The sequence below is a fragment of the Macaca nemestrina genome, chromosome 16 (assembly GCF_043159975.1).
Source record: "Macaca nemestrina isolate mMacNem1 chromosome 16, mMacNem.hap1, whole genome shotgun sequence".
NCBI classification, from domain to species: domain Eukaryota; kingdom Metazoa; phylum Chordata; class Mammalia; order Primates; family Cercopithecidae; genus Macaca; species Macaca nemestrina.
In genome coordinates, this window is record NC_092140.1 from 83,641,062 (window position 1) to 83,653,342 (window position 12,281).

Sequence of the window (12,281 nt, forward strand, 5' to 3'; positions counted from 1 at the left end):
ATTAGGAAAGCTGCATTGCCCTTTAGTGATCTTGTATGTAAGTAGAGGCTCATGTGCATCAATATATAAACATGAACTCTACTATCTTATACCTTTACAACAAACAAGAAGGAAAATCTGTCTTGACACTATCACCTCTTTCCACCGACAGTCCATTTCCTGCCCCTGTCCAAAGCAGGATCCCTCCAACGCATTATGCTTACGGTCACCATTCCCTCCCTCCCCTCTCTCTCCAGCCTACTGCAGTCTGGCTTGCATCCTCACACCAAAACCATTCTTTTCCACATCACCAGAGAATTTTATGTCACCAATTTCTCAACTCCGTCCACCTGGCAGCTACTTGACATGGTTGACTACTCACATCTTCCGGAAATACTTCCTTCTCTCCGCCATCATGATGCCACACTTTCTTATTGATCACACCCTCTTCTCAGAGTCCTCTGATGAGTTTTCTTCAGCTTACCTCTAAATTTTGGGCTTCTTCAGGCTTCAGTCTTGAGGCCCCTTCTCTACCTAGGAAATCTCAATGAATACTTTGGCTTCAAATCCCTTTTTGTTGCCATTGCAAAAGTATACCATCTCCAGGTGCCATTTAATATTCTTCATTTAAATGCTAATGCACATCTCAAGTTTAATGAGGACAAAACAGAACTCCTGATTCCCCTTTTTCCTGCCCTAATGTGCTCCTGCCCCAATATTCTCATCTGAGAAAATAGTCCCACCCAGTTGCTCAAGTGAGAAATTGTTTACTCGTATTTCATTCTTCCCCAGCCTCACTTCTCACACCAGCCCCCTGGCTCTCCCTTTGGAGTCTGCTTCTCCCTTTGCAGTCCAGAGCACGACTTACTACTCCAGTCTCAAGCAAACACTTGACTAGCCTCCCAGTTCCCCTCTGTTCTACTCTCCATACAGCAGCTTGAGGGAAGTTTTTAAAATGTAATTCAGATCATGATAAGCACCTGCTTAAAACCACTCTTTTGGTTTCCTGCCATATTTAGAATTTAAATCTAATCCAAACTCTCACCTGGCACACAAGGTCCTGCATGATCTGGCCCCCATCTACCTCTAAACACGTGCCACTCTCCAGCCCAGTGTATTCCGCCACCTCACCTCCACCTCAGGGCCTTTGCACTATCTGTGGCCTGTACCTGGAATGGTCTCCCCCAGGCTTTCCATGGCTGGCTCCTTCTCATCTCACACTTGAGAAGGTCTGCTTTCTCAGGCAGAGGCCTTCACATAATCACTGTGTTAGTCCATTCTCATGCTGCTGATAAAGACATATCCAAGACTGGGTATTTTATAAAGAAAAAGAGGTTTAATGGACTTATAGTTCCACAGGGCTGGGGAGGCCTCACAATCCTGGCAGAAGGTGGAAGGCAAAAGGCACATCTTACATGGCAGCAAACAAGAGAGAAGTGAGAACCAAGTGAAAGAAGTTTCCCCTTATAAAACCATCAGATCTCGTGAGACTTATTCACTAGCATGAGAGCAGTATGGGGGAAACTGCCCCCTATGATTCAGTTATCTCCCACCGAGTCCCTCCCACAACATGTGGGAATTATGGGAGCTATAATTCAATGAGATTTGCGTGGGGACATAGCCAAACCACACCAATTGCTTTGTGTAAGGTAGCATTCCAGCAAGCTGCAGGTTGCTGTCTCTCCTGTCCTCTTCCCTGTTGTGTGTTCTTCATTGTGCTAAGCACTATCTAAAAATTTTTATTTTTCATCTTTGTGTTTATTGTCTTGTGTTGCTCCCCTAGAATAAAAGTTCCACAGGACCAGCCCCTTGCCTATCTTATACAATGCTGTGCCTCTAGCACCTTGCCACCTCCTGGCTGCTAAGTGTTTCAAGTATTAAAATAAGTGAGGAAGCAGCACAAATCTGGCACTATTTGGTTAATTTAATACTGCATCCTTAGTCTTAGTGAGGCCCAATAATGAAAATAAACTTGATGGTTTTGATGAGAGAAACTCAGAGTGCTTTTGGGTAGACAATTTAAATGGGCCTTCCTAACGAGGTTGGCCACAGGCATCTAGAGCTAGTTACTTTCTCTTTCTAAAGTAATTTTTTAAGATTCTGAGATGTGCAAAAAGCCCAATAGTACTGATAACCTCCTTTGTTCTTTTAAAAAACTTTTTAAATTAGGCACTTAAAATGTTTTTTTTCCACTTTTGGAAACCCATTCTCAAATATGGAGGCCTTCTACATCTCCATGGAAACAAGCAAGTCCAATTGTTGAGCCATGCCCTTGGAGATCCACCAGTTCAGTAACAGCTAAATCCCCCACCCTCCATTCCTTAGTGTTCCTTTTACCACAAGCTTTAGGTCCATTCCAGAGGACCATAAAATAGTCTCCGTTTTCCAGGTTTGTGGTATTTTTCATTAACTTCTGAGTTACAGCCATCCTTTTTCCATCCGCAGGGAATGTCCCAGTTCCTTTAAAAAAAGCTGCAAAGAGGCTTTACTTGTTTATTTAGAAAGATCCCCTCAAATGAACCTGATCCAAAATCACAGGGCCTAGAAACATTTTCTCAAGTGGCATGACTGATGCTTCTGTGGTGCTACAGGGATGGACAGATGCAGGAGTGGGAGGTGGGCTGAGGAGAGGCAAGGTACCGGGGAGGATGATGACTCATGCTTTCCTTTCTGCTGTGTCTCTAACAACACTGGATAATTGGGTTGTCATCCACAGGAAAAGCTTGGGAAGCCTATTTGTGACTGCCTGCCTTGGCTCTACATGTATCTAGTGGCAACTGCTGAACTCTTATAAGGAAAAGCTAATGGCTTCTTAATATCAGCTACCACAGGGATGGTTCTGAATACCCTCCTAAAAGAATACTCAGGTCCACGTCAGGATTTCTAATCTGATTTTAGAATCTGATTTCCCCCTTAGTTATGAGCAAAATAGTTTCAATGAAAATTTTCCTTGCTCAAAACATCCAAGTTACTCCATCCTTCTAAATCCATGACAGGACGGGTTAAGAATAAGAATTTTCAGTGAATAATACCTCAAAGTTACCTGGTTTTTGAAAGATCTGTTACTGCTTGTAGAAATGTTTAAGGTTCTGATTTATTCCCATTTTTCAATAATAGACTAATAGAATTTTTAAACAAGTATACTGGCGATTGCCAGTTCTGGCAAATAAATACATTCAACATATACCTCTTATGAATGTGTACTATGTTGTGGATATGGAACCAGAACACACAAAGACCAAGAGCACAGCTCCTTGGGCTGCAGACCCAGGATTGGGGGTGAGAGAGAGCAGACAGTGGAGGAGCAAATCCGTGTTCACAGAGGGTGCCAACTTCACAGAGGCAACAAAAGGGGCTACTCTAGGTCCTCCCATTTCTGGTGTTCCTAAATGACCCATGTCAACACTTTATCTCCTAGGCTAAGGGTTTATCAACCTCCCCCCAACCCACCCCATCCTCCTCTGACTTGTTCTATTCATCCTGCTAAAGGCATTTATGTTGATAACCATACACCCATGGACATTTACAAAAGGCTGTAGGTTATGCAGGAGATTTTGAAGACTCTCCATGAAAAATGTTGTTACCTATTTGCCTGGGGTAGTTTACTTAAGACTGCTCAAGTCTTATGCCCTCTTTCCCCATGGGAGACTTATACACCCTTGTCACCCCAAAGGCTGCAGTGCCACTGCCACTCCCTGTCTCAGCCCTGCTGCGTATTTTCCACCCAAGGAATGCTGCTCCCCACCTTGCAGCAGCCCTCACCTCCCTGGGAGAACCCCGCGATAGAGGAGGAGAAAAAAGCTTCCGGCTAGGAGCACCCCCTCACCTGCTCACAAAGCCAAAGCTGACTCTTCCTTCTCCCTCCCCTGTCGTTCTCCTGTCCATCACTTGTGGGAGGCTCTCTGTGGAAAGCAGTGGCCATAGGACCTGGGATGGTCAGTGAAAGCCCCACTCACCATCCTGAAACAGGGGATTCCCTCTACACGAACTGTGATTCAGCCCTTACTCTTTCATTCAAAAAATAGAAAGACTAAGTTCTAGTATTTGATAGTACAGTAGGGAAATTACAGTTAACAATAATTTACTGTATACTTCAGAATAGCTAGAAGAAAATATTTGGGATGTTCTCAACACAAAGAAATGATAAATGTCTGAGGTGATGGCCATGCACATTACCCTGATTTTATCATTACACATTGCGTACAGGTATCAAAATATGCCATGTATCCCAAAAATATGTACAAATATTATATATCAATTAAAATTTTTTAAAACAAAAAAGGAAATGCAAATGAAAATAATTGTTTTTAAATAGTTCTACTATATTCTAATTTTTTTAAAGAAATCACTCATGAGCTTTTATATTTTAACTCTTATTAGTAATAGAATTACTTACAATGCCACTTCACCAGAATTGAGAATTTCAGACCCAGGGAAGTAGCTGCCAGGTCTCTAAAATTAAAATATAAGTACATAAATAAGGGGAGGGGACAACACAATGCCCTGAGTACATTAAAAGTGGCTATTTTTCCACTTAAAGATATTTTTTAAGTACCATCATTGCCTTCTACCATTGCCATTATTTCAAAAAAGGACATTTCGACAAGAAAAAAGGAAGAATATAATAACCTCAGAATGAAATGGTAGTTCTTTGTATCTCAGGAAGAACAAGTCAGTCTTTAAAAACAGATATTCTACCTTTACGGGGAAATGTGGGCATTGTTTCTACCTCCCCATCTCACCGTCAACCTCTAGAAGCCCTGGAAACGCAGCGTTCTGAGGATAGGTCTTGGGGAGTCCCTTTGGTTCTCTGTTCTCAGCCTGAGGATGAACCGGGAACTTTTCTTTAAAAACTTGCCACTCATCCCATAGCATCAGGGAGCCATGAAACCCTATGGCAGATCAATCCAAGGTCACCTACAAATATAGGATGACGTAGTACAAGAATGCTGTGTGCACCTGTGCCCACCCAGATGGCATTTCATACAGGTGAGGGTCTGCCCTGGCTCCCAAGCATGAAGGCTCACAAAAAACCGAACATGAAGGCTTATCCTCAGATTTAATTCATCTTGAAACCTATGAAACCTATTTAACAGAAAGCTAAAAACTATCAGTCTGAGGACAACTTTTCTTTTTCTTTTTCAACTTTTATTTTAGAATCCAGGGGTACAACGTGCAGGATTGTTACAGAGGTCTATTGCATGACTCTGAGGTTTGGGGTATGACTGAACTCATCCCCCTGGTAATGGCATAATCCCTAACAGGTAGATTCTCAGCCCTTTCCCTCATCCCTCTCTCCCGCCTCTAGCAGTTCCCAGTGTCTACTGTTCTCCTCCTTATGTCCATGAGTACCCACTCTTAAGCTCCCACTTATAAGAACATGCAGTATTTGGTTTCATTTCTGCATTAGTTCACTTAGGATAATGGCCTCCAGGTGCATCGATGTTGCTGCAAAGCACATGATTTCATTCTTTTTTATGGCTGCATAGTATTCATGGTTCATACCACATTTTCTTTATGCAGTCCGCCACTGATGGGCACCTGAGCTGATTTCATGTTTTTGCTATTGTGAATAACAAGTGCACAGCTTCTTAACAAAGAGCAGTCTGCAGTCTATGGAGCTGACTTCCTCATGTTCACTATTTTGATTTTGGATCCAGGAACAGGGAGAAGAGGAAGGTACTGCTTTTTACTTCATTCCTGACATCAACATCCAACTTTTCATTTGTCAGTACAATGTTGACAGCTGATTTTCACAATGGAAAAGCCTTATAATTTATAATCAAACTGCAGCCAAACCATCCATTCCCAGACCTTTTAAAATGATCTTGTAAATTACAGCAGCAAGAAGGGGAGAAAGAGCTGGCTCCTTTTAGACAAGAGCGACAACCAGGAAGAACAGCAAATGTTTCAGGAAGAATTTGGGCTTCCTTCAATGGCAGTTGGGGGAAATAGAGATTAAATACTTTTCATAACTAGCAACTGTAATTATCAGGAAAATTTGAGGCGGTGTGATTTCTGACACAGTTGTATGAGCCATTTTCATACTGCAAAGTCCACTGAGGGAAAGAAAAGATAATTTTATCCTTCCAATAACTATAATTTTATATTGGTAAATCAAGCATAAAATTGGTAGTTGAAATGCTTCCAGGAGTCTTTGTTTTGAAATACCTTTATTCAGCTGTATATTATCTCAGAGTCTAGCTTTGCTAACTACTATCATTCCAGGAGATCAAGTGTTCTGTTTACCATGTTACTCTTACTGCCTTCAGAATGTGCTATTATTGAATGCTTGTTGAGTGCTGCTAGAAATGGCAAGACCATAACTCAGCATGAGAAAACAGTCACTGGGGTTAGATAGCATTATTTAATGGAGACTCTCATTTGCCTCTGAATAATTTCCAGTGTTTGCCTTTTTAATTCAGGTATCATATCAACGTTTCTTCACGTCCATCCTTTTGGAGCCAACATAGAATATCTTTGGTCATACATGCAGCAGCTGGACTCCAAGGTAAATTATTTTGCTCAAGTGAACTTTCATTGCTAAAATTTAGCATGTTGACTGCTGGCTGCAGGTGGACTCTGCATGAGCTGCGCTAGGGCTGTAGCAGCCTATGGGGGTTGATCAGCCCTTTTCTTTTGCAAGGACCTCAGTTTTTGGCAGATTGTTCTCTTCTTTTTGCTTGCTTTTGTCTTTGTAAAAAGAAGAGCAGTTATCCAAAATGACAATGACTTTTAGCAGATGCCAAATTAATTTGGAAAGCTTATGAGATATCTAAAAATATAGATTCACCTGAAAGTTCCCAAAATAAGGGTGAAATCAGGTGAGTGTGGCTAATAGGGCATCACCCTCAGACCATATTATTATAGGATTCCATGTTCTAGACTTCACACAATTGAGGAAAAATCATCCCAAATAACATAAAGATCTGATATGACTCAAGAAAGCTGTATTAATGGCTGTTTTCCAGCATTGTTCTCTAAGTAGAAAAAAGTGACTGCAAAATTCTTCTCAGCTGTGCCCCTCCAGGCTCACATCCAGAGCCAGACATCACTCCTCACCTCCCTGAAGCTCAGCTTTTCCCATCCACAAATTAGCTGTACTCCTATCCCATTGCAGTATTGGTGTGCCCAAAAAGAAGAGACAAAAAGAATGTGATTTATGTGTCAAATTCATGTGAACAATGGGAGGGGCCGTGACAAAATAAAACAACATCATTAACCAATACTAGGGAAGCCCAGGAGCGGGGTGGACACAGAAGCAAAACAGAGAAGCTAGAGAAGCCAGCTAGTCGCCTGTCAAATTTCTGGTCATGAAAGAAAATGGAAAAAAGAAAGAAGGTCCTCTATAGAGCACAGCAAAATGCATGGGATTGGTACGACCAGACCAGCAGCCTGCAGTGCTGTGTCCCTGAACAGATACAGATACCTCATGCTAAATTTTCAATGGCTAGCATGCACCAAATGACTACCTTGTGTTCTTATTTTGATTCAAATAATCTTCCCAATACGTGATCCCAAAAGTGTTTAACCTCTTCAATAAATCTAACACTTCCCCTTTGAGAGGAATCTTTTCAGTTATACAGATCCATGCCTTTCATGACAGGGTAGAACAAAACAGGGTGAAAGGAGTTAGAGAATTTTAAAATTCTGGAGCTTCAGAATCATCTATTTGTTTCTCTGTAGTTTCCCCTCACATGCACAGGGAAGTAAGAGAAAGCACTCATGTTAAACTCAGATGAAATGAGAAGGACTTGCTGCACAGTGTTCCTTTGTTGTCATATAGATTTGAAGGATTTCTCTGCTGTTGTTTCCTCTTTACTGGTATCTTGTTCCTTAATACCACCGCCACCTTTGCCTGGAGGATTAAACAAAACACTGCTTGCACCAATGTGTTTGGCAAACAATAAGCCCTCAAAAAATGAATCCTATTGTTGCTACCATCCTTCCCTTGTATTGTTGACATTTCTGTTCTCCCCTTTCTGGAAGTCCCAAGTGGGAAGCCTTTGTTGAGAAGCAGTTGTTGTTTTAGTAGAAGCCGAAATGGCCAAGAATCCACTTGTCGTTTATCGAAGAATTTCAGGACTCTTTGTTTCCTCCACTCCATCATCGCAGGCTGACAATCTATGATGATCACAAGTGTGTGTGCCTGCATGTGTGTGTGTGTGTGTGTGTATGTGTGTGTGTGTGTAAAATCATCTCCTGGGAATGGGCAGGGAGGGATCGATAAGTAATGAATTGATTTGTTTTGGCTAGGGTTGGGGGCCGGGGAATGGTGGAAGCTCTTGTTCTATTCTTATCCTCAGGGCTCAGGTAAGATTTGTGATGTTCCCTTACCAGTCTCTGAGGAGAGAGAATTCACATGCCTGGTCCCTGGCCATTAGATGATGGGCCTTTCTGGATGGGATTCAGTCAAGGGAAGTGCATCTCATCACAGACTGGTACTTTTATTTTGGAAGATGAAGAAAGTATTTCCCTTACAGAGGAAACACACGAGGTGTCCCCTGCCTACCCCCAGATAGCCCTCCATCTTCTGAATGAAATGCCCACTAGAGCTGTCTGGTTCCTCCTCATGCCTGGGGTAGAAAGTATATTGAAAAAGAACTCTAAAACTGCTGGGCACCAGGGATCAGACCACATGCTCTTTCTATTCCAGTGAGGCCGAGAGGATAGACTTTTTAATCCAGACAGCAAAATCCAATGCCCACCCTGTACTGACGAGAACAGGGAAAGCAGGCTTAACCCAGTCCTGTAATGTCACTGTTGTTAGGATTTCCCCCAAGCCTACATATGGGCATAAGAATGACTAGGAATGGAAGAAATTAATTTAAATTATGCTGGGCATGTACATTGCACATGGCTTCCTAAAACCCATATAGCCCAATAATAAGCTATCTTCCAGTTAAATATTATTCCTGCTCTTGATATTTGCATATTTTTCTCTTCTTGGCCTTTTCTAAATTACCCACTGTCATTCACCCTGTTCTCTTGTATCAGAAATACTTGAAAAGGAAAGATTCATTCAGAGGAAGACAGGGTAAGGGCTGGGGGGTGGGCATGGCTTCTGCAGCTTTGCTGAGTCAAAAATCTTGCCCAGAGCACAGCAGGCAAACTCTTTAAAATAGGCAGCCCTATCATGAAAATGGTTTCTATCAATACATAGAATCTCCCATGTCAGCCCCAGGGCCCATCAAGTCCAACCTCTTGTCTGTCCGAACAGCCCAGAAGACACATTTGACTGGAGCATTAGCAGGTGAATACTTCTTACAGTCAAGAGGAGGGTTCATCTGCTCTTCCCTGTTTATGTATCCTTTAGGAGATGAAGGCCCAATTTTCCAAGCGTGTCTGGTTGCCCCCTCTACACACCTGCAGCCTCTTCCCAAGGCCCATGGTGTGGAAGATTCGGTTCTGAAAACCAGACTTGGCGTAATGTGACCACAAAGGCTGGAGGATCTAGAATGACCTGCTATTTTGGCACGACACCACTGTGACCAGCTTGAGAGGTCATGGGCATGTGTTACATTTCCCACAGAGGGGAAAATCATCTGTACTAATAGCATACCTCTGTGAACACCTAATGAATGCCGGGATCATTCACTGCTTTTCATGTAACCAGCACTGTCTTAGGGACCAGAGAAGAACAGGAGATGGCCAAGACACAAAAGAAATCTAAGATAGAACCCTGTTCTCAACAAGCTTGTCACCTAGTTATGAAATGACTTGAGAATCAGACATGAACTAATGAAGTGCTAAACTGGGTAGGGAAGATACTCTGAACCAGGAGTTAAAGAAGGGTGAAATCTGTGGGAGTCATACTTAACATAAGGTACCCTCAAGTCCACGCTTCTTCCGGTGGCTTCCCTCGGGGATGCTTTAGCTAACATTGCCAACATTTCTTTCTGTTCTCCCCTTTCTACCCACTCTTTCTTCTCTCCTTCCTTTCGCATTTTCCTTCCATATTCTTTGCTCCTTTTAATTCTCTCCTGTTTATCTTCTTTCATCACAATTTTTTCTCCCTCCTTCCCTTCCTCTACCAGTTTCTTGCTTCACTCCTTCGAATTCCTGGCTTCTTGTCTTCTTTCCTTTTTTCCTTCTTTCTCCCTTCCTTCCTCCCCTCCCTTTGCCCCATCTACATTTTGTATTTCTCTCTGTGAACATTTATTGCGAGGTGTCTGTGTGTGCTAACACTGTGCCCTGCCCAGGATGTGAAGAATGAACAAGATTTAAATGTGCATTTAAAGGCTAAAAGTCAGTTTTGCCCATGGAAGGAAGTCTGGTTTTCAACTGGCTTCCCTGACGCTCCGGCCTCTGCTGGGGTCTTTTCAGTAGCCCAAACAGAGGCCCCTCTTCGCCAGGCTTCCCTTGCCTGATGATATGGGGTATGGAGCCAACCATGATGAGAACAAATTGATTTGCATCTGCTTGTGTCCATTTGTACATGTGCTTAGAGGCCAGGCAAGGAGGCAGTAGGCTTGGCCTAGAGTCAGCAAATTAAAACATATATCAAGCAGATTTTATAAATGACCTCTGTGGTATTAACAGCACACAAGCTCCTTGGTTACACAGAGCCTGTTTCCTTCTCATGTTTGTTTTTTTTTTTTTTTTTTTTTTTTGTATTTATAGCAGATAAATCCTTCCTAAAAGAATAAGTGTAAGAAAGTTTCAAACAAAATAGATGGAAGAATCCACTTCCATCAAAGATTGAATATATATCAAAGATTGAAAATATATAGGCCACAAATTTCTTGGAACAAAAGCCAGCTGGGTAAGAGGGTAATCAAAACTTCAGGGTTATGACTATCCTCTGCACTTGCTAGAGCACCAAATACATGGTGTATGGGAAAAAGATTTCATAGTCATGGCATCTATCTCTAATCTATATCACAGTGCTGCACAGTGCTCCCTTAACCACATGTATTGCAATCTCCTCATAATATGCTTGAGAATGAGGGAATGCGTCACTCTGAAAGCCGGGCTGGATTCACAGGCCCTGCTCCAAGTTCTACTCCTTCACTTACCTGCTGGGCAAGCAACAGCTCTTCCCTAGACCCCGGCGCTCCATGTGTGAACAGGAGTAGGAGCTTAGAGAGAATCCCTGGTTTCAGAAGTGATTCTCGTGCAGGATGAGGAAGGGATAAACTTCACTCAGAGCTCAGCCACTGAGGTCTGGGGGCTTGGTTTTATGTAATGACTCCAGAGTCTCAGTTCTGAAGACAAAGAATGTACTGGTGGGAAGGCAAAGGATATTGTGACGGGCAAGATAATAGCTGACAAATTATTAGGAAGAGAACAAAACTGAAGTAAGTGGAAGTATTTGTAAAGTAAAAATTATTTGGCCATAGGGAGAAAATGAAGGACAAATTGAATTTTCTCTTGAATTTGTCTTAAAAATCCCAAAAGATAAGATATCATAAAGGTTATTTTGTCAGAGTAGGGGAAAAGTTTGAAAATCATAAAACTAACTTACTTGATACAGGTTTCACCCTGATCTTTCTTCTGTCATGAGACAGAAATATCTTTAAAGAACTTTAAGGAATTCTTCTAGAATTAGCTGGGATCCCTTTTTTTCTTGTGACAGGGTCTCAGTCTGTCGCCCAAGCTGGAGTGCAGTGGAGTGATCACAGCTCACTGCAGCCTCCAACTGCTGTGCTCAAGGGATCCTCTTGCCTCAGTCTCCTGAGTAGCTGGGACCACAGGGACATACCACCGTATCAGCTAATTTTTGTATGTTTTGTAGAGATTGGGTCTCTCTATGTTGCCCACGTTGGTCTCAAACTCCTGGGCTCAAGTGATCCTCTCACCTTGGCCTCCCAAAGTGCTGGGAATATAGGTGTGAGCCACCATGCCCAGCTGCTGAGAGCCTTATTAAATGAATATTTTAGACTTTTATTTGAAGTGGTCTGTTCCATAATTGTGACACAACTCTATATTATTTGCATCTTTGTGGCAGAACCCAGCTGTTACCTTACACCACCAACAGCAACTACAGCTAATACATTTGAGATTAATTCCCATTGTACTAATTTCTGGCTTTCTCAAAATCTGAAGCATGTATTAAGTAATTACGAGGATTTCAAATCCTAGTTTCACTACTTCTTAGCTGTTTGACCTCAGGCAGTTTATTTAACATCTCTGTGCCTAAGTTTCACCATCTGTAAAATGGTTTTTGGGGGGTTATCCTTGTATTAAATGACTTAGTAGATGCAAAGCATTCCAGAACAGTATCTGGCACACAGTAAGTGCTACTAAAGTGGGGACTGTCATTTGTTTTGTGCTTTAAGATGCACAAAAGACCTATCACA

The 12,281-nt window shown here is 42.2% G+C and overlaps 1 protein-coding gene across 11 annotated transcripts in view; it reads left to right on the top strand.

The window, feature by feature from the left end:
* LOC105491716 (ecto-NOX disulfide-thiol exchanger 1) overlaps positions 1 to 12,281 on the top strand; it is a 468,515-nt gene that overhangs the window by 452,127 nt on the left and 4,107 nt on the right. For 10 of the 11 annotated variants that reach the window (XM_024796026.2, XM_011758342.2, XM_011758343.2 and 7 more), the window contains one exon: positions 6,405 to 6,490. In XM_024796026.2, the coding sequence (XP_024651794.1) occupies positions 6,405 to 6,490 (86 nt within the window). Of the gene's footprint in view, positions 1 to 6,404; positions 6,491 to 12,281 lie in introns of those variants that run through there. The other variant, XM_011758352.3, reaches the window with a different exon arrangement.